General features: G+C 45.0%; 1 protein-coding gene across 8 annotated transcripts in view; it reads left to right on the top strand.

The window, feature by feature from the left end:
- Positions 1 to 22,272, top strand: part of Tead1 (TEA domain transcription factor 1) — a 224,254-nt gene that overhangs the window by 183,650 nt on the left and 18,332 nt on the right. For all 8 annotated transcript variants that reach the window (XM_040756225.1, XM_040756235.1, XM_040756232.1 and 5 more), the window contains one exon: positions 9,154 to 9,327. In XM_040756225.1, the coding sequence (XP_040612159.1) occupies positions 9,154 to 9,327 (174 nt within the window). The remainder of the gene's footprint in view (positions 1 to 9,153; positions 9,328 to 22,272) is intronic.

Genomic DNA, 22,272 nt, shown 5'->3' with positions numbered 1-22,272 from the left:
GAAATTGCTGAAGGGTGGCCCAGGCTAGGGATCTGACAATGCCTGGCTTCTGTTCCTTATCTCTTAAGTGGCTGGGAGCATCTGGAGCGTGGGACCCTGGGCTATGGGGTGAGTCAGCAGCCCTCCTTGCCTGAGGGAGCCTGAGTTCTCTGCTACAGGAGACTGTGGGCCTCTGACCCAGCTCTTGGTGATGTCCCACTGATATCCTCTCAGATAACCCAGTTCCTTCCAGTAAAGTAGTTGGACCAACATAGGCACAAAAATGATTTAATTTTCTTATCTTTATAGCTTCTGCAAAGTCTTAAATTCCCAGATCCAGTAAAATTCCTTTGTCAGACCATAGTTCTGACGTTGGTTGGGTTCGGGGAAATGTCATCAGAACAAGTCAAAAAAAATTAGTGTCTAGGAGCCTTTGTGTGGCAGGAGGGCGGAGGGTTGAAGACAGGGTGTGGACTGGAGATGTAGAGTTTAGAGTTGATTTCTAGGGTGGCTGAAGCAGGGTAGTTGGTCAAATATGAAGTTTCCAGACTGGGTAGGCGCTGCTAAGTTACTGTGTCTCACGAGGCGTGTGGCTGACTGGTCAGATTGTGTAGCAGCTCTCTTTCATTGACCTTCACATTGACCCCTGGAGGTGACCCAACCAGGTGTGTCATCTTGTGGTCAGATGACACAGCCCAGAAAGACTAATATGCAGTGTGCCCAGGTCGCACAGTTCTACAATAGCTGTGTATTCCTACCTGTGCATCCTTAACATCCTTAGGATGCATGGTCCCAAAGTGCATTTAACTTTCCAGGGCTTGGAGGGGTGCTGTGACTTCGTTTGGTGGTTGGCTGGGCCCAGGTGGTTGTTTCCTAGGTTTTCCCTGTGGTCCTCCGGGAGGACCCGAGAGATGAGGTAGCATCCACGCTCTGTGTGATGCCCAGGCGCAGTGCAGTCCCTCAGCTCCTGCTACTCTGAATGATGCTAAATTGTCCCACACCCAGCACACGGCTTCCCATGACTGCAGCCTGTCTGCTGGGTGGTTTTTATTCTCTGAGCTGGTCTGGGAACTCCCCCCTCTTTCTTCATTAGCCTTTGGGGAAGAGGCAATTGAAAGCATCTGGAAATGCAGGTTTTATAGACATTTCACAGAGACCCGGCCAGGCTCCATCTGCTTTCTTTGGCGGGTCAGCATCCCCTCCTGCTTGCCTTCCCAGGGGCCGCCCTGCACTCAGCCATTGTATCTTTTCAGCTGCACTGGGTGGAATTGGGAAGCAGGAAGGAGGCATCCTGGTATGTCATCCCAGAAGTAAAGGGATAGAGCACCCTTGGTGCTTGGCTCAGGGGGAAACTCTTAGCAGGTTCATCTTCTCCCTGGCAGCTGCATAAAGGCTGTGCAATCCCCTTGCTGAATCTATAAGTTCTTGCCATTGAAGGCTGCCCAGGTCACCCTGAGAATGCCTGGATAGACAGTCCAAGCTAGAGCGTGACAGGAAGCAAATGCAGGTGATTTGTCCTCATTTTGATTTAGCTTAGACATTAGTATCCTTTGACATGAGTTATTTGTGTCCGTTTCTTTAAATTCCTAAGTGGATTATAATTTTTCTCTTGGTATTATTTGACAGCAGTCATTTTTCAAGGTTTTACTAAGTTCTTCAAATACTTGGAATTTTTGGGAGAAGTTTAGGAGAAGATCGCCATCTTCAGGTTGCATAGCAAAGTGCAGCTGTCAGGCCACAGAGGTTTAAATATCAGTCCTATTGTTTGGGGTGGGGAGGAAGAGAAAACAGTGAAGCCCCATAATCATGGGGAGAGTTTCTATTCCTCTTTGTCATGGATTGGGTACAGCTACTCCATGTCATTTTAGAGGGCAAACCTTTTGTGCTCCCTCCAGTGCTGGAGTCTGCTAGTCTGAGGGAAATTCAGAGACTAGGTCACAAATGTCACCTCACCCAGTAATGATGGTAACTTCCTGACAGTGGACTCACCCTGATGAGTCTGGAACTTCCCACCCTCCATTCCTGTTTTAAGACAGTTAAAACTGTGCTGTTGCTGTCCGAGGAAATGCACTACTTCAGATTATCTCAGCCCAAGCAGAGAAATGTCCCAGTTATGGGATCAACGGCGTTTGTGACAGATCCTTTCTCTCACTTAATCCTCTGGACAGGCACTGCCTTAGAATGGAGGCAGCTGGGGTGGAGGGGCTGAAAGCCACAGCCGGAGGAAGGTTCTTCTAGGAAGGGGATGGAATCAGCAACAAATCCAGACCCGCATCTCAGCTGACACCAGGGTCCAGGTTTCTTCATTCCCCCGTGGTTTCCCTTAGCAGCAAGGAGCAAATGGAGCGACAGAAGCCTTGCTTCAGGCAGGAGGAAGGTCCTTTGTTACACCTCCCCACTTCCTGTTCTGTGAAAATTAAGGATTTACTTACCCTTTCAGGCTCTTGGTGACTACAGTGAAGATAGCTAAAATCATAGCAGTGGAAAGAGGAGCTAAGGACTTCCGCAAGTCTCAAGTGGATTTGCCTTTTCTGGGGGTCCCAGTCACCCTGACTCCTGTGTGACTGTCTTGAACCATAGAGACCTTTGCAGTCTGACCCATGGGGAACTTGCAGCCAGTATTGAATAAACATCCTGAAAGTCATACTTTGGTTTCCTTTATGGTTTTTCCTCCCCTCTCTACCCCAGTGTTCCATAGTAGTTTCATGGACTGTTTGTTTAAGCTAACGCAGATTGAACCACATGGCCCATAAGGTGAGCAGACACATGCCGCCCAGTGTCTCCTCACGTCCTAGACCTTCTTACTAGCGATAGTTCTGCACAACCCTCGTAACCACTTCTTTGTATCTTTTAAGATGTAATTTATTATCTGTGTGTGTGTGTGTGTGTGTGTGTGTGTGTGTGTGTGTGTGTGTACGTACAGAATGCTTAGGAGTCCATTCTCTTCTTCCACTGGTGATGGATCTCTGGTCTTCACACTTTTGAAGAGCCCTTGTTCATGATTTGTTTGAAAATCCTCATTGACTTCTTACTATGGGAGAATAGGATCTAGCTCTCTATATTTAGCATATTTTAATTATAAAATACCTGCTTTCATTGTACTTTTAACCCCTCAGTGTAGTTTATCAGAATTTCTGGTTTAATTCTCATTTGACTCACATTACAAATCAGTTTTATTTTTCATATAGCAATGTGACCTGTTAGCTCTGTCTTGGAAACTGTCCCTAAGAGTATGTGGTTGCCTCTGTTTGCATCTGTCCAACTTTTCTGTGTCTACACAAGCCTACCCTTTTGGGCGTTCCACATGCACACAGGCACCGCATTTCTAGTACAACTGTAGAACATTCTCTGGATGGTTCGATAGAGAAATCTCTCAGTACCATTTTCCTTGCTACCACCTCTCCAAGAGCCCATAGCCCACATCTTACTTGACCCAGTTACTGGCCAGGTCCCTCTGAGCCCAGCCCTTGCTGTTTGTGGGAAATGTATCCTATGGCTACTAAAAAACTTCAGGGAAGGCCAGTTTTCTGAAGCCTCCTGTGTCTGAATGTGGACTCTGCTCCTGTATAAATGGGTAACTGGTGCGTATGGTTTAGGTTTATCAAGTCATTTACATTTTTTGGGTAGATTCAGTGCACATAGTTCTCATTAATGAAAGACACTATGATTCATGTTGGAGGATACATGGCTTGGGTTTTGTTTTGGTTTTAGATTTATTTAGTTTTTATTTTGCATGTGTGCATGGTACACATGGAAGCAGGAAGAACCCTCAGAGGCTGGATGCCAGGAGCTGGAGTCACGGATGACTGCGAACCGCCATGCAGGTGCTGGGAACCGAGCCTCTGTCCTTCCCAAGGAGAGCGGATGCTGAGTCATCTCTTAGGCCCCATAGTTATTTTATGAAAAGAACAGGCTTAACTGATGTGCAGGAGAGGCGAAGGAGACAGTCTTCGATGTCTTCATGTTCTCAGTGCCAGTCTGTGCACTAGTGCTTGCTCAGGAGGGCACTGTGGTTCTGATCACAGAATCATAAACTAGTCAGCTGGCAGCACACAGTCTCCGCACAGGTTTTTGTTTTTTTGAGGGAAAGCAACTTGAAGTGTTTGCTCATGGCTTAGTGTTCCTGGCTCGGTGCCTGGTACATGGTAGATGGTAGGCAGGTGGTTGCTCCTCTAAAATCTATGGAGAAAATTAAGAGTAGATACCTTTTCTGTTGTTGCCCATGATATTTGGGTGGCTTTATAGCTGTTAAGTACCTAGGAAACTTTATTTCTTAAAAAAAAGTTTTTCTTTTTATTTATTTATTTATTTTGGTTTTTTCGAGACAGGGTTTCTCTGTATTGTTTTGGAGGCTGGCCTCGAACTCACAGAGATCCGCCTGCCTCTGCCTCCCGAGTGCTGGGATTAAAGGCATGGGCCACCAATGCCCGGCTCTTTTTAATTTTTTTGTGTCTATGATTTATGTGTGGCATAGCATGCATGTAGTGGTCAGAGGAAAGTTCTGTCCTTCCTTACCCCAGTCCTGGGCCCAGTCACAGGTCATTTCTTGGCAGCTACTTCCTTTTGAAAGTGTTCCTGCTCTGGTTTGATATATGTGCCACCTTTTGGGCAAGATCACCATACCTTGGGTTTCTTGAGAGGAGGCAGCTAGTAGGGCAGTGCCCATCCCTACTCCTGTAGGAAGCAGTTACAGCCTCACCCAGTGGTCTTTGGAGTTTCGATTTCACTTATACTTAGGTACTAGCTCATCAGGTTGTTTTGTTCCTTTTGCCCTTTGGGTTTGCAGCCAGAGGACTCCTGACCTGTCCAGGTTGCGTTGAAGGGAAAGCGAGGTCAATTTGTTTCATGCTGTTGTCTCCAGGACACCTTCTTTGGTCTTTTGTATTCTTAGAAACAAAGTCACTCCTTGGCAGCAATAAAGCCTGCAGACACCACTGGCCAGGATTTAGTTTCATGTTCATGGTCTTGGAGAGACAGCTCCAGCTTCTCTGTTCCTTTCAACTTTCCGGGCACAGAGGTCACATCCTCCAAATAGAACCCTTTGAAGACTCGGTCTATTGCACTTGTGACTTGATCTAGAATTCTAATTTAATTTCACGGACTTGGGAAATGCTGTTCAGCTTTTCTCCTTGATTCAGCTTTCAGGAACAGTTGACTGCACATCTGGGAGGGCATACATAGGTGGTTCCTCAGAAAGATAGTGGTAATGTCTGTGACACCCACAGCCTGGCTCTCCATGCCCAAGCTTTGTTCTTGACTCCAGGCCTGTTCCTGAGTGTGTGACTTCAGACAACGATGTGCAGCTCTGAGCTCCTGTTTTCTTCTCTATAAGGAGAATGTGAAGTCCACTACAACAAGGATGACCTGAGGTCATACATATGAAAAGCATAGCTCACTACTTCCACACAGGCAAGAGGTTCAGTTCCCCCTGAGCAGCTGACTCTGAGGGTTGAGTTCCAACATTTAAACCTGATATACACCTTCTGCTTGCTCCTAGCTCTCGAGTGATGAATATTTGTTTTCCTACTCCGGGATGATGTGAATATCCGTAATTCAGACCATTAGTGGTCTTAGCTGCTAGGTTATTCACTGCTGCATGACTGTCAGGCTTTATGCCAAGCACCATCTGCCTATAATAGTTACCTCCCATCCTGGAACTCTTCTGTTATGCAGGCAGTACACTGCCAGTGTGCACAGGAAGCTCTGAGGGCTCCTTCTTTGTGCCATGGTTTCAACTTGAATGGACCTGTTTTGGGAAGATGAAGACAAATGTCTCCCAACCCCAGGTTAGACATCAGTGACAAAACAAAGTAAGGATCCATTCAAGTCCACCTTGGGAACCAGTGAATCCACTGAGTTCCTTTATAGATTATGAGTAAGGGGTTGCTTACAGTTGTGTGGTTGACTCCCTCTTAAAAAAAGCCACATAATCAAAAAAGGTTAGTTCAGTATCAGTGGCAACTGTCCCATCGCTGCATAAATGAGGTCCCCTTTCATTTAACCTGCCACATTCCATTTACTCTTGGTAGAGACCTCAAGGCCATGTACAGCTCAGGCAAAGTTATGTACAGCTGGGAAAAAGTAGGAAAGGGGGACTAGATCTCAAGTAGGGGTCTGATGACTCTCCCCACTCCCTCCTTCCATGAAGAAACCTCAACACACTGGATCTTGAAAGTGTCCAGGGGGCAGTTGCAGCTGTTCTCATGAAGATGGTAATGGCTCTTAGGCTCAAAGGACAGACTTCCATAGTATGACTATCCTTTTTTGGGTCCTGTTGCTATGATAAAGTTTGCCCTTCTGTTCACCTTCTTGATCATTTGGCAAGGAGTGGTCTGAGCGCCAACACTTGCATGGGACATTTCAATGTCAAGAACAAGAAGACTTCAAGCCTATTAACTTTCTTCCCACTCTGCCCTAGCCTGTGGGCCATCAGTGAGTCAGAAGAGCTGGGAGCTCAGGCAGGTTGCCTGCATTCAATTCAATTTACTGTGTCCCCAGGGCCCTGCTGCACTCCTTTCTTTTCCATGATTCACTGCCTACAGGAGGCAGCAAAACTGCCAGAAATGGGACCACTCAGACTTCAGGCTAGAGACTCGTAGTTCCTTAGCCTTCGCTGTACCCCACATCTTTCTCTGGTTTTTATTTTCTTGTCATTGAGAAGATGGCCTTGGGCTCGGAGCCTTGGGTAAGAGCCCCTGTTGCTTCTGCAGAGGATGAGTTTGGTTCCCAGTATCCACACGGTAGCTGACAACCATCTGTAGTAACTTTAGCTCTATGGAATCTGTGCCCTCTTCTGACTTTTGTGGACACCAGGCACGCATGTGGTGCATATGCATACACACAAGGAAACATACATACACATGAAAATAAAAATGAGAAAATAGTGTGACAGACTCTGAACAGGTGTATACCCCTCCCTGTGACCTTATCTTCCTAATATAGTGGCATTACCTTGGACTTTGCAGGCCTTGAACGTAGACACACTCTCTTCTTCCACAGAGGCCTACGGGTTCTCGGTCTGAGCTCCAAACTGCCAGGCATCTATCTGGTCCCTGTGCGGAGTGTATGTAAGAGTTCTACAGGGTCCTGTTTTCATCTCATCTGGAATCCTCTAGTCTTGGAAGCCTTGATAAAGTTAGCACTTGGAAGTTGCCTAAGAGATGGTTTGGCCATACAAAAGAGGATATCTACCTAGTCTTTAGTTGTATTCTGTATGTATGGGATACTGGCATCAGATGAGACATCCATTCTTCTGCTTCTCAATGTCATGGCCAGAGCTCTTCATTTGGATGGCAGTCTGGGTAGCAGCCAGCACTCCCTCAGGCTATATTTTCTAGAGTTGATGAAACTGGATTATACATGGCCCCAAACTACTTCTTTGTAGTAGTGCATCTATTCACTGTGAATCTCAGGAGTGTCATTTAAAATGACAGCAGTAGCATTTGAGTGCTTGCTTTTCATTGGCTCTGGGATCTATGACAGACTTTGAAGTATGGCATCATTTAAACCTTCTGACAACCCTGGGAGATTCATTCCATCATTGTTACCACTTTGGACACTAGGAAGGCAAGGTCACTGCCACAGATAGTATACATTGGGTTGGGTATAGGGTTTTGTCCTTGAACTGGCTGAATCTAGACTCCACATTCTTTACTAGTGGGCAAATCTATAGGAGCATTTGCCAAGCCTTCAACAATTTGAATATTAACTATAATAGTCTAACTCAGGGTCATAGTTGGTTAAGTTATTGGTTTAAACTTTTTTAGTGTGGGGATGGTGGCCTACTCCCTTGTGTTTTCTTGAGTTCTCTTGGAGCCCCCCCTACTCTCCTGGGCACTTCTGGGCCACGTGACTAAGTGGGAAATGCAGGTTTCTAGATAGTAGCTTCATGCTGGAATGCACATTGGACCTCATAAGGAACTTTAAAAATGACCTGTGCCTGGCCTCAATTCTCAGAGATTCTAGTTCAGTAAGAATGGGATTGAGGGCTGGAGAGATGGCTCAGAGTTTAAGAGCACTGACTGCTCTTCCAGAGGTCCTGAGTTCAATTCCCAGCAACCACATGGTGGCTCACAGCCATCCATAATGAGATCTTGTGCCCTCTTCTGGTGTGCAGACATACATGAGGCAAGATGTTGTATTCATAATAAATAAATACATCTTTAAAAAAAAGAGTGGGATTGAGGCATTAGTGATATTTAAATGATTGTTGAGGTCAGGACACACCCCGTTGTATTCCATGGACAAAATCTTAAACCAGGTGTGGTGACAGTATGTTTTATCCCAGTACTTAGGGGGCAGAGGCAGGTGGATATGTGTGTGTTCAGCTTAGTCTACATATCGAATTGCAGGTTAGCCTGGGCTGCATACTAAGTTCTTGTCTCCAAAACAACTAACAAACCAAATAAGGTCTTATAACCACATAAGGGAAGAAAGACTGTCCTTGATTAATAAATGACTTAATAGAATTTGAGCTCTTTGTTTCTTTGTTCCCAATTGACCTATGCTTTTTTCTTACTGCCCCTGTTTGGCCTTGGAGATTCCTTCCTCATGACCCTAACTTTATTCTCAACTGTGTCAACTAGTCCTTCATACAGGAGTGTGTGCTTGTTTTGATTTTTCAAAACAGGATTTTTCCGTGTTACTTTGGAGGCTGACCTGGAACTCACAGAGGCCAGTCCCTGCCTCCTAAGTGCTGGGATTAAAGGTGGTGCCACCACCACTAGCACACACAGAAGTTATTTTATATGGGTTACTGTGGTGACTGGTGACCCAGAGGCTCAGCACTCTCATTTCTGTCAAAAGGAAGGGAGCACCTATTTGGAAAGTTAGGGCTAAAAGTGCATTGTGGGTGATTTTATTAGCAATTATAATCATACAAGGTTTATGCAAAGGGTGTTGATGTCAGTGTCAGGTGAGTCAGGTGACACTGGATAATAGAATTGTTTCTTGGTTTGGTAGTTGAGATGTTACTGTGGTGTTTTATTTACTTAAGGAGCTTTCAGTAAGTACGTGGCCTTGCCCATCAGTAACAATGCTTGTTTTCCTCTAGGCTCTAACGTGTCTCTTCAGAGGTGGGATTTTATGATTCCTACTTGTTCTCCAGTTCACATAGGTGAGGCCATGTTCTGTGAAAGCATTTGTAATGGGAATGTCTCCGTTGGTTTCTTGCAGTACAACAAACACCTCTTCGTGCATATTGGGCATGCCAACCATTCTTACAGTGACCCGTTGCTTGAATCTGTGGACATTCGTCAGATATATGACAAATTTCCCGAAAAGAAAGGTGGCTTGAAGGAACTGTTTGGAAAAGGCCCTCAAAACGCCTTCTTCCTCGTAAAATTCTGGGTGAGTAGACCATGGCTGTCATTCCGCTGGTTCCTGTGAGTGAGGGGCGGCACACTGACTGGGTAGGTGGGTCCAAGCCCTCACTCAGGGGGTGACTCCAGTTGGCTGGAGTCACAGTGCAAAACTTGAGACACTGCTCCCTTTCTGCTGCATTTCACTCCTTTAAGCCAAGTGACCTGTGATTGTCACTGGATCATGGAAGCTGGAGTCAGGATGAAGATAGAGTTGTGTGCCTCAAGATTTTCTAAGTGTCTAAGTGGCTACCCAGTGGCTTTGCCAGTAACTGCTTCATGCTTGGACTGAAGAGATACCTCTTTCAGTGAAGTGTTAGCCACACCGACACAGGGATCTGAGTGTGATCTCCCACTCCCGTGTCAAAAGGCCAGGTGTGGTAGCATGTGCCTGTCAAGCCAGTGTGAGGAGGCAGAGATAAGAGGGTCCCTGAACTTCACTGGTCAGCCAGAGAAGCCTGCTTAGTGAGATCCAGGCCAGTGAGAGACTGTCTCAAAATACTACGGTGGATGACTCCTGTGGGACCACACCTGAGGATGCCCTCTGGCCTGTACACACCAAAAAAGAAAGCATTTCCTTCCTGCTTTCACAGGATATGGGCCACTTGAATTGTCCTTGGTTCTTGGGGCTTGCTGATGTGCCTTCATCTCTGTGTCCCTTTCCCTGTAGTGACCCCAGTATGGGCCACCGGCCTGCTGATAGGGCTGTCCTGGCGTAGATATAATTTGTGGGTACTCAGTGGGGAGCACAGGAAACAAGCCGCTAGCACTGACAGTTGATTGGTCCTCAGTCTACAAGAAGAAGCTTCAAATGTTTGTACCCTTCAGTGTATCATTCAAGGCCCTCGATGACCTGCTTCCAAGCTGTGTTCCTCCTGGATTTTGCGGGCCCCTTGGGCCTCCTTGCCCATTCTGTGTACCTACACACCCTCATGCTCATCTAGATAGCTTTGTCTTTTCCTCTTCTGTCACCAAGCCAGCTACTTCCTCTCTCAGCACCTTCCTTACTAAAGCATAACATTGATTTTTTTTTCCCTTACTCCTGTTTCATTTTGTGGTTAATCAGTTCCCATGCTGGGTCATAATTATTGGGACGTGTATTCAGCTCCCCTCTGGACTCTGACTGGCCCCAGGGGACCTTATTCACAGAGTGGCTTCCATTTATTGAATGCCTGCTGTGTGCTAGGAGTGGGCTAAGTGCTTTACATGGATTTCATGCTGTAAGTGGAATTTGTCTCATATCCAACTAAGAAGGCAGGCCTGGGGATGACAAAGGACAAACTGCTTCAGACTGGGGACCTGGCGCTTGAAATCAGATCTGTCAATTTCAATATACCTCCCTGAGTCCAGGCAGCTTAACCTGTGGGCCACAAAGTTTGTCATCCTAAGACTCTCCGTGTTTGTAACACTGAGCATGTGTCCTGGAGAAAAAAGCCTAGCCAGTGTGGGAACAAATGGGTAGATTAGAGAAAAATGTATGTTTTAGATTCCTTGGAGTTTGCACATTAAATTTATTCAACTTTTCCATTCTTCCTTGGTGACTAGGTTACACTGATTATGCCATCAGCACTGAAACTTGAATGGATGTGGATAGCAGTAACATTTAGGGCAGCCTGAGAAAGCTGTATGGACCACCTTTCTAAGTTCTGGTGGCTGTTTGTAGAGACCTGCCTGCTCAGAGATTTGTTAGAAGGTGAACACCTGCTGGTTTCCTCAGAATCCTGCTTGCCTGTTTGATTTCATTCAGCAAGTTCTCCTGTGCCACAGCCTGGTTTTGAACTTGTTATGTAGCCAAGGATGACCCTGAACTAGTTCTCCTGTTGAATTTGCTATGTAGCCAAAGATAACCCTGAACAAGTTCACCTGTGTCACAGCCTGGTTTTGAACTTGCTATGTAGCCAAGGATGACCCTGAACATTTGATCCTTCTACCTTTACCTCTGAGTGCTAGGATTGCAGGTATATTACCATACCAGCTTGTTTGGTGCTAGAGATGCTACACAGGATCCCATGCATGCTAGGCTAAGTATACACTCTACCAGCTGCATTCCATCACCTGCCCTTCCTCAGTATCTTTTAATGCATTGGTAAGATCAAAACTGTACTTGTTAGAATACTGAAGTGTGACTTACCCCGACCTGTAGCCTGCTGGTGATGCTCACACAGGTGGTGTAGCAGCACTGTGGTGAAAGAGGCGATACAGTAGGACCCAGGCTAAGGGTCTGCTCCCGAGAAGTACCATCGTTTAAAGGTCCTGTGTGCACTTGATTGCACCTGGGACCTAGAGCACGTGTTGGCAATGAACACCGAACCCGTCTGGACATGGAAAACTATAGACATTATTTATTGCCAAAGATAAAGTGTGTAAAGGGAGACTAGAATTTTAAAAAAAATTGTCCCTATTTCAGTGAACTTGCCAGGTGCCCAATACTTAAAGGGTTTTCTGGTGATATCAACAGTAATAGTAAGAACTACGCTAGGGAGACTACTGATGGATTTTAATGGTGTGAGTTTGGACTGCTCACACACCAGAGCTAACCCGTGAGAAACCCTGACTGAGGAGATAGCCCAGGAAAGGGCTTGGGGTACAAGCATGAGGGCCCAAGTTTGATGTCCAGCACTCATATAAAAAGCCACCTGTGGTGACATGCACTTGTAATGCCAGTGTCAGGGAGGCAGATACAGGGGGATTCCTGGGGCAGACTGACTCATTAGCGTAGTCTACTTAGGGAGTTCTCGACCAGTGAGAAACTTGACCCCAAATACGAGGTGAGGCCAGCTGAATGGCTCAGTGGGTGAAAGTGTTCGCTACCAAGCTTGGTGACCATGGTAGAAGGGAGATAACTAACTCTCACAAGTTGTCTTCTGGCCTTCCCACGTGTGCTGTCCTCCCAGAAGAAACAAACAAATAAATGTAATTAAATAATTAAGAAAACAAGATAGGTGGCTCTTAAGGGGTAACAAACACCAGAGGCTGTCCATTGGTTTCTGGACACAGTGCTTGCACACACACCCACACAAAAGAAATTGTGGCTTTTGTTGAAGAAAATTCACTGTAATCACCGGTGTAACCCATTACAAATGTCAGGCAGCGCTGTTCACACCCACTCTTTTTTTTTTTTTTAAGGCAGATTCTCAGTTTGTAACTTAGGGTAGCCTTAAATTCAAAGAGGTCAGACTGCCTGTGCCTCCAAGTGCTAGGATTAAAGATGTGCACCAGCACCCTGGTTGCCCCCTTCTAACTACTATTAAAAAAATATATAGGCATGGCTAGCCAGGCGTTGGTGGCACACACCTTTAATCCCAGCACTCGGGAAGCTGAGGCAGGCGGATCTCTGTGAGTTCCAGGCCAGTCTGGTCTACAGAACGAGTTCCTGGACAATCTCTAAAACAATACAGAGAAACCCTGGGCCTGGTGGTGAGGCAGAGGCAAGTGGGTCTCTGAATTTGAGGTCAGTCTAGTCTACAGAGAGAGTTCATGTAAGCCAGGATTTCACAGAAAAACAAACAAACAAACAAAAAAAAAAACCAAAAAACCTGTTTTGAAAACAATCAAAATTAAAAACAAAAATCTCTCACACACATGATCTGCATGCATCTGTAAATCTTAAAAGGTGTATGTTAGCATATAATTTATTTTTTGAGGCTACTATAAGGTAAGATAAAAAACTGGCTATAGTACAAAAAACAGATATGAACTATGAAAATCAAAAGCTGTGTTATAAGCCTAAGAGTGGTCCTTGAGTCAGGTCTGACAGTCCTGTTGTCAAAGACAGGAAACAGGTAATTTATCTAAGTTTTAAGAAACTATAAGATAATTACAAGAAGCCACTTTCACTGCTTTCAAACTAAACAGCAGCGGGTTTTAATGGTAATAAGATTTCTCATAGCTAACATTTTGTTTGCATGTAAATTTATATAAAAGGTGCTGGGACAGATTTTTTGTTTTGGGGGCTTTTTTTGGCTTTGCTTACAAAATTGCTCCTTTTACTCAGGGATGAGCTGCTTTCCCTGAGGGGAGCCTTGGATCATGACTCTCCTGGTAATATCTCCTGATAAGGAGGCCTAGATTGCAGATGTGTGGCTGGTGGTGTGCAGACTTAAAATGTTACTCCAAGAGCCCAGATACTTATCTGTTCTATTCAGATTTACAGGATTAAAATTGAGCACTCGCGTGAATGTGATAGAAAACGTGACTCATTCAGCACCACTGTTGGGAGTCCTTAACCTTTCTGAGGAAATTCATTGGGAACTGTTAGGACAGAGGAGAGAAGGCAACTTGAATCAGCTGCCATTTGGAGTCTCACTGGCTTCTGTAATGACTTGGTGAGGATGGTTGTGCTCTTAGCATCTCCATCCTTGGGAATCAGCAGGTGCGTGCCATTCTCGGTGCTTCAGAAGGTTTAACGCTCCCTTTGAAACAGTCTTTGTATTAGCAATTCATTTATCGAATTCTCTTCTTAGTGTGAATTCAGTAAATTACAACAGAGACCCCCGTGCCCAGCCACACTCCATTTTGCCTTTTTCTCCAATCAGGAGGACTCTTAATTTGCTCATTTGGTTGCTGTTGAAATTCCATTTTCAGAGTTTCTGACCTGGGTCAGTAAGGCAAGACAAACTTGTGTTGTTTTCTATGGGAAAAATACCCGTGCTGCCGTTTCTCAGACCCACAAACAAAGCAAATGACAGAACCTAGAACAACGGTGTGGAAACTGCAGGTGATAGAAGCTTAAGCTCTCAAACCCAAGTGGACTGGGCTGGGCAGAATTAAGCCAAGTAACATTTACAGAGGAGGTGAACTTAAGGGCTTAACCAAATAAGGAATGCAGATGAAGCTAGTATCTTTGAGGGGGTTTCAGGTTTCTACTTTCAGTCCTAATGGTGCTCCATGAGTATCAAGTGTACTCCTGTTAAATACTCACATAAATAAAGCTGTATGTTTTTCACCTTACAGCCCCAAACTGTCCGTATTTGGGCTTAATGTGATGAAACCTTATTCTTAAGCTTATTTGGAGTAATGAGAAAGTAATATAACATTGTAGCTGGGGGCTAGAGAGATGACTCAACAGGGTTCAAAACATAGCACCTACAACAGGTGGCTCACAACCATCTGTATCTCTCTAGCTTTAGGGATGTGATACCCCCTTCTAGCCTATGAGGGCACCTGCACACACACATGTATATACATACATACATACATGCATACATACATGCACAAAATATAATAAATCTGCATACATGAGCATATACACACAAATAAGATCTTTTTCTTTTATGTTTTTGAGAGGGAGGCCTTACCTGGCTGGCTGGCTTGGAACTCATTATGGTAGACCAGGCTGCCCCAGAACTCATAGAAATCCCCCTGACATCTGCCTCCCAAGTGCTGGGATTAAAGACTAACCCAAAATACAGTAAATATTTTAAAAACTTGTAGTTGTACAGATATGTATCTTGTTGCCAGGAATAAAATTTTTCAATGTACATTTAATATTTTATTTTATTTCCAAATCATTGTAAGTGATTATATCTTAGAAACTAGGATATATATTATCTATATTCTTTTTTTGCAAGTGACTTTTTTTTAAAAAGATTTATTTATTTATTATATATACATCAGATTGAATTGTAGATGGTTGTGAGCCACCATGTGGTTGCTGGGAATTGAACCCAAGACCTCTGGAAGAGCAGTCAGTGCTCTTAACCTCTGAGCCATCTCTCCAGCCCGCAAGTGACTCTTTTTAAAAAATTTTTTTATTTAAGTTAGAAACAAGCTTGTTTCACATGTCAATCCCAGCTCCCTCTCCCTCTCCTCCTCCCCCACCCTCCCTATATCTATATTCTTAATAATGCCTTTCTTTGCAGTGTTTTTGGAATTACATGAACTATAAATAACAATATGTTACATATGTTCACCTTATTTTGGGTTTTGGTGTTTGTTTTTTGTTTTTTGGGTTTTTTTTGTTTTTGTTTTTGTTTTTGTTTTTTCAAGACAGGGTTTCTCTGTATTGTTTTGGAGTCTGTCCTGGAACTCGCTCTGTAGACCAGGCTGGCCTCGAACTCACAGAGATCCGCCTGCCTCTGCCTCCTGAGTGCTGGGATTAAAGGCGTGTACCACCAACGCCTGGCTTGAGGTAGACTCTTTTTTTTTTTTTTTTTTTTTTTTTTTGGTTTTTTGAGACAGTGTTTCTCTGTGGCTTTGGAGGCTGTCCTGGAACTCCCTCTGTAGACCAGGCTGGCCTCGAACTCACAAAGATCCGCCTACCTCTGCCTCCCGAGTGCTGGGATTAAAGGCGTGCACCAGAGGTAGAATCTTAATGTCCTAGAACTCACTATGTAGATCAGGCTGGCCTTGAACTAAAAAAAGACCTACCTTCTGTTTTCCAAGTGCTAGGATTAAAGGTGTGCACAGCCATTTCTGAATAACCATTTTTTTAAGGAATTAAAAGCAAGGTTAATTTATTAACCATGCAGATGTGAGAATTTTATGAACCAGGAAAAGGGTGAACAAATTATCTCGAATGGTGGCAACCTGTAGAATCCACCCAGAATCTCTTCATTTGGGAGTTGACCAAATTGGGAGAATCCCTCTGGCCAGTCCTCAACTGCTTTCTTTCCTGGATCACTGGGTGTAGTGTTTGCTAGCAAAACTCAGGACAGGGTACAGCCATTCCCATGTGTGCTAATTAAACAGTGTTGCTGTCCTAGGAGAGCTGGCACTGAACATCAGATCAGGGTTAGGGGCTGGAAACACACAGGGACACTGCCTTTCCCACACTTGGTTTGGTTTTTGTTGTTTTGTAGTTTCAAGGCATTGTTTTAGCTAAATAGATGCTCTACCAAGTGGACACTCTACCATTGAGCTATACCCCCCAGCCCAGGGAGTAGCTGCTTAAAACTGAGCTTAGACCCTTAGCCACAGAGGAACCCTCTAATTTGTTGTGTGGTGACAGAGCTCCAAAGCCAACTCTCTCCCTCATATTTCAAAGTAGGGTATAGAGAGGCTTGGAGGTTGACAGTAAAAAGCATATACCACTTTTCTAGAGGACCTGAGTTCAGATCCTAGTACCTATATTGGGTGGCTCACAACCTGTATTTGTAGCACCAGCTCTGTGGATCAAACGCCCCTGGCTCCCCAGGACACTTGCACTCATGTACACAGACACACAATCAAAAAAATAACATTTAAAATCTTTTGAAAGTAATTCAGGTTAGTTACAAGTGGTTCAAACAGATAAAGGAATGCAGTTTAAAATGTGAGACAGTCTCTTGGCCCAGTTACCTGTCTGCCAAGTCTGGGAGCATTGTGCATGGATACAGTGTTTCTGCTACAGAAAGGACTACTCCCGTGTATTATCACCCCACAGCTCCACCCCACACCCCAGGGGTTTATAATGTTTTCTTACATCAGTCGGAATTTGAGGATAAATCTTAATTTTTGTACTTTTTAGAAAAGATGATTGGTTAGCTTTAGTAGAATCACTGGGTCGGTAACTAACCAGTACAGGCTTCCCACTTAAATTTAAATTCCAGTGCCGTGTGATGTTTATTTGCCATGCAGATATTACTGGGTGGCTCATAGCTTCTTTACATATAATTCTTATTTCACTGTGTGTGATTGGTTGCCTGATAGTTGTTGTTTATTTAAGAAAGACATTTCATGTATGGTAACTCCAAGCCAGAAAACAGTCCCATTTCCTGGGAAAGCAGCAGCATTCACACACCTGATGAACTGGGGTCAGGCTGCCTCTGCTGGGTACCGGCGACTCATTGCCTGACTCAGTTGGAAGGCACTGGACTGAGCAGAGACTTTGTTCATGGGGCTTAGATAACCCTGACTCTACCACAGCCCCAGTCTGTAGTCTACCGAGTGGTTTCTTACCTGGAGTGTGGGTGATATTAATTGCATTTTTGTAAATGAATGCTGGTGTTGGTGGGAAATTTGCAATGCAAACACACAGTCTTTTCAAACCAGGCTTATTGTAATTAGAGCAAGCTTTTAAGATTCTTTGAAGTACTAAATGTTTATGAAATTCAAATAGGGGTGTGCAATCTGCACAATAAAGGGGCCCTGGTGGTGTTTTTAAAAATCGTCTATTTTGTGAATGTAAATATATGCCATAATTAGTGGGAAGTAACTTGAAGAGCTGGGCTGACTGAGTTTATTCCTGTTATTCTTATTTAAAACAGCTGTGGCCAGAGAGCTGCCCCTGTCTCTGCTTCAGTTGTGTTGGGCAGGGGCACAATGGCTGCAGTGAATGGATGCACTCAGGGGCCCACTTCCCTGCCCCGCAGCTCCTTCCTTGTCCCCACAGGCAGCCTGTCTAACTGGAGAGGTGTCCAGTATCACTCCAGTCTCTCCTGTCCAGACCCTGAAGCATGTGGAGCTGACTTCAGGGGTCTGGGCCAAAGTACAGATGCATGCAAATGAAGCAGGCTGGGGGCACTCTGGGGCTGCCAGCTTTCTCCAGACCCACCCCCTTCAGCCCCCAGATAGGCCCAGGCTCTTAGGCCCCTTTGCCCTGTACAGAGCAATTGTCCTTTGGCGCCTGTGGGAGCAGCTGGGAAGCCCACAAGGCGTGCCCTGCCTGGCCCAGCCTCACCATGTGGCAGACCTGGACAGCCGCCCACAGCAGGGCCCAGCTCCCGGTGCCGCCTGCCAAGCAGCCAGATGCTGCCATTGGGAAAAAATTGCTTCACAATTTGAAATCTTGGTCCTTTGATCATGGCTCAGAGAGGATGCAGAAGAGAGATTCAAAGTGGTGATTTGAAAACAGCCCATCCATCAGTGCCTATTACACTGGCTCTTGGAGGGACAGTCCTAGGTGGTTTTCATTTTTGCATGCTCATAATTCCTCCCCAGCCTTTTGCACACTCAAGAATGATAAGAGATAAATAGAAAGGGAGTGTCTCTTTATGTCTCTACCCTAGGGGCTCTCTCCTACCCATGGTCCAGCAAGCTTTGCCTGTCATGCTGTGATACAACCTAGTGTCCTCACTGTGTGAACTGCCAGGTCCCAGCCTTCATTGGCAGCATGGACCTTAATTTCTTGCTCCTTTGCCCCTGCAGCCAGTTTTCCAGAGGCCACAGGTTTTGCAGGGATAATTGCTCTGTTCTTGACCTAGCCATCCACCCTGCCTCCCTCTTCAGGGTCTAGATCCCACACACCTGGACTAGAGTTTATGTTTTCAGAAATGAAGTCTATTCTAGGTGCATTTTTAATGTTCACCCAAATGGACACCAAAAATAAATAAACAAATAATAAAGGCCATGAAAACAAGCAATGAACCTTAGCCTTGAATAAATAGACTATTGAACAAAAGGACAGTGAGTAGACACTATACCTTAAAGGGTCTCGTGTAGCAAAGGCTGGCCTGGAACTCATGATCTACCTGCCTCTGTGCCCCATGTGTGTAGATTACAGGCATGTGCCAGCACTCTTCAGCAATCCTGAGTGCTGTGCTGAAGACTAAACCCAAATCCCTATACATGTTAGTCAAGCTCTCTCCCCGCTAGGCCACATCCCTAGCCCCAGGAGCACTTTGTGGTGGTGGTACATTCTTGTTGTTATTCTTTGACTTGCCTTTGAAACCTGCTCCTGCCCTCATCTTGCTTTCCAGAACTTGCTTGCAAATAGATCTTGGGGTCTTTGATTCACTCAAGGCATGTTGGTGACTGTAGCAAGCTTTTTCAAATGCAATTGGACTTTCCTTTGTGGGGGCCACCAACACCCAAATAATGACATGGAGACTTCATATTAATTATGAAGAAAGCTTGGCCTTTAGCTTAGGCTTGTTCCCAACTAGCTCTCACTACATAAATTAGTCTGCTTTTATTAATTTGTGTTCTGCTGTGAGGCTCTTTTACCTCTCTGTGTCTGACTTGGTCTTCGTCTCGCCATCTTCTCTGCCTCTCTTCTTCCCAGAGTCCCCTTTCTCCCTGGAAGGCCTGCCTATTCTCTCCTGCCTAGCTGTTGACCATTTAGCTCTTTATTAAACCAATCAGAATGCTCCTTAGGCAGAGACACAACTTTATAGTGTAAACAAATATTCCCCAACAAGTGGCTTCTTTTTTGTTGGCCTCCAGAGGGAATTCCATAGTATCTCTACTTGAACCTTTGTTGAGAATTGGTCGGTTTGTCCCTGTCTAAGCAGTTACACCCAGTGTGACATGAGACCCACAAATCGGGCAAGTGTCCTGCTTTGTTTATCTAGGAAAAGCCAGCCAGCCATTCACACACGTGTGGATTGAAGCTAAACCTTGTATCTTGATGGTCATGGTCATGTTTATTGATTGTATGGTCAGGTCTCTGTAGATGGGACTTCAGCTCTGTCCTGATCCACATTTCAGTTGTGGAGTTAACAGGAGTGATGGCTGGTGCTGTTTACTTACTGTCATTAGTACAGCACTTTGCAGCTTACAGGTCATCTTCTCTAAAGATGAGAAATGTGAGGCTCTGCTGTCCATGCCATTGTTCAGATGACAGAGATGAGACAATGACAGGTGAAGCAGCATCCAGAATATCTGGATTAGATAGACAGGAGCCTAACATGAGAGGGGAGGCTTAATGAAAATAGATTGTAATTTGAGTCCTAGGATGGAGCCCACTGGAGATAATAGGAGAGCTCAACAGAACTGAAGGCAGAATTGTCTTCTAACACTTGGAGGTCTGGGTGGACATTACTGGAAGCTGTGATGACAGAAAAATCAGGGTCCCCTCCTGAAGTTCTTAGTCTCATTAACAAGAGAATTTAAGAATGGCCTAAATGGAGTGAGAGGGCAGCTCTTTATATAGTTTAAAAGAAAATCCCCAAAGCAGACAAACTGCAAATCTCAGCACTGCTTAGAGAAGAGAAGGGGATGGAAGTCATGGCATTTGAGTTAACTTCCATGGAGGTCAGCCAGCCACATGGCTGAGAGGCAACCGCATGGCTGGGAAGGGAGTTTTAGAGGAAGCATAAGGAAGCCCAGGGTACAAGAGGCAGCATGCTTAGAACAGAGGAAGAAAGAAATAAAGGAAAGAGGAAGCTTTTCTGAGTAATTCAGGAAAGAGGACAGGTTCCTGGAGCCCTATAGTTGTCCTGGTATACTGCAGCCTTGAGGCAGAAATTCTGGGAGAGAAATGTACTATCTGATTAAAGCCTGAGTATTACTCCTTTAGAGTGGCTTGAGGTGAACCTACCTTACAGGGAGTAGAACCATCTTCCTGAAGGGCAGTCAGTCCCTTAGCCAGGTCCTTGACCCTGCCCATCTGAACTGCTAGGTTTCCACGCAGGCCAGAGATTCTGTCTTTGAGAGAGATGCATTTTCTCTGAATGGACCTTTACCACCAACTTGTCAGCACCTGTGCTGGGCAAAGTTGTGATGCCCCAGAGAGTGCCGTTGTCTGTGTCTGTGGGGTCTGTGACTATGCCACACTACCCAGCAAGGCACAGGGAGGAGGTGGGGGGGGCTAAGGTTCAGGTGGGGGTAGCTTACATTTCTGACTGAGCCCAGTGTGGTCATGGAGAAGAGCGTTGAAGAAGATACACCCAGAGAGATAAGAAGGAATGGAAGCAGGGGCAACACATGAGGAATTCAGGTGTCCCTAGACACTAGAAGAGGCTAAGAAACAGATTTTTCTCCCAGAGTCTCCATTGAGAGACAGCCTTGCTAATCCATAACTTGGTTTTAGCCTGGTGAGACCTAGTAGGATTTCTGGCTGCCGGAGTGCAAGATCAGTTAATGTTTTAAGCCTCTGAATCTGTGGCAGTTTGTTGCAACAGCAGCAGAGAGCACACTGGACAGAAAAGCAGCTGTGTGACCCTTGGCTGCATCCTGCAATGCTACTGAAGAAATTCATGGAAACACTTAGACGTTGGGTAGCACTGGCTGGGGTAGCCCTAGAGGGGTTTCTGCATGGAGGAGAAGGAATTAAACTCCGAAGTTCATTCCTCCTTAGGGCAGCTGAGTGGGTCTCTCAGAAGGGCTGTCCATCCCTCCCCTTTGCAGAATGCACTCTACAGTCAACCTGCTCCAACTAGCTCAGAGTCCAGGATGTGTTTCAAACCTGGTATGCAGCAAGAGCGAGGGTTTCCTTCCACTGTCTCTTGTATCTTTGTGTTTACTTGCTCTCAGAAAACACCCTGTGGTTAGATTAAAAACTAACAGCAATAGTTTGCAAGAGCAACATAATTTTTCCCCCTTCAGAATTCCAAGAGTTAGGTGTTTGTTTTTCAAAGATTTGTTTATTTTATGTATATGTGTGTACCTGTGCCTGTACATCTATCCGCACAGCAGAAGAGGCCATCTGATCCCATGAGACTACAGTTACAGATGCTTGTGAGCCACCATGTGGGTGCTGGGAACTGAACTCAGGACCTCTGAAAGAGCAGTCAGTTTTCTTAACCATTGAGTCATCCCTCCAGTCTGAGTTAGATGTTTTTATACCCAAGTCATTGGTTGTGGGGAAATAAACAGAGTGGGTAGGGAGTTTGTGAGCCCCAGACTCAATACAACTGTCTCCTTTGTTTCTTTAATGTTTGCATTCTTTCTTATGTTTTCCTTGCTGTTGGGGAGTTCATTGACCAAGTTTCTTTCAAGAATAGTTTTACTGTTCTAATGCTGACAGGTAATTCCCTTTCATATCAGTGCCTTCTCATAGACCATCCCTAGAGAACGTCTGTGACAGTTGATGACTGTGTGATTATTTTTCATGCACAGGGATAGCGTTTGTAAAGCAGTTGTGATATTGCCAAATGGATTATTTGCCATTCACTGGGGAATCCTTTCAAAATCTAAACTCTGAAATTTACATCTCCAATTTGAAGTTCTCTCAGAGTTACTGTTTTGTTTTGGTTTTTAGTTTTGTTTTTTTTTCAAACAGGGTTTCTCTGTGAAGCCCTGGCTTCCCTGGAACTTGCTCTGTATACTAGGCTGGCCTCAAACTCAAAGAGAT

The sequence above is a fragment of the Mesocricetus auratus genome, unplaced genomic scaffold, assembly GCF_017639785.1.
Source record: "Mesocricetus auratus isolate SY011 unplaced genomic scaffold, BCM_Maur_2.0 Super-Scaffold_4256, whole genome shotgun sequence".
Classification (NCBI taxonomy): domain Eukaryota; kingdom Metazoa; phylum Chordata; class Mammalia; order Rodentia; family Cricetidae; genus Mesocricetus; species Mesocricetus auratus.
This window is presented reverse-complemented; position numbering and strand designations above follow the sequence as displayed.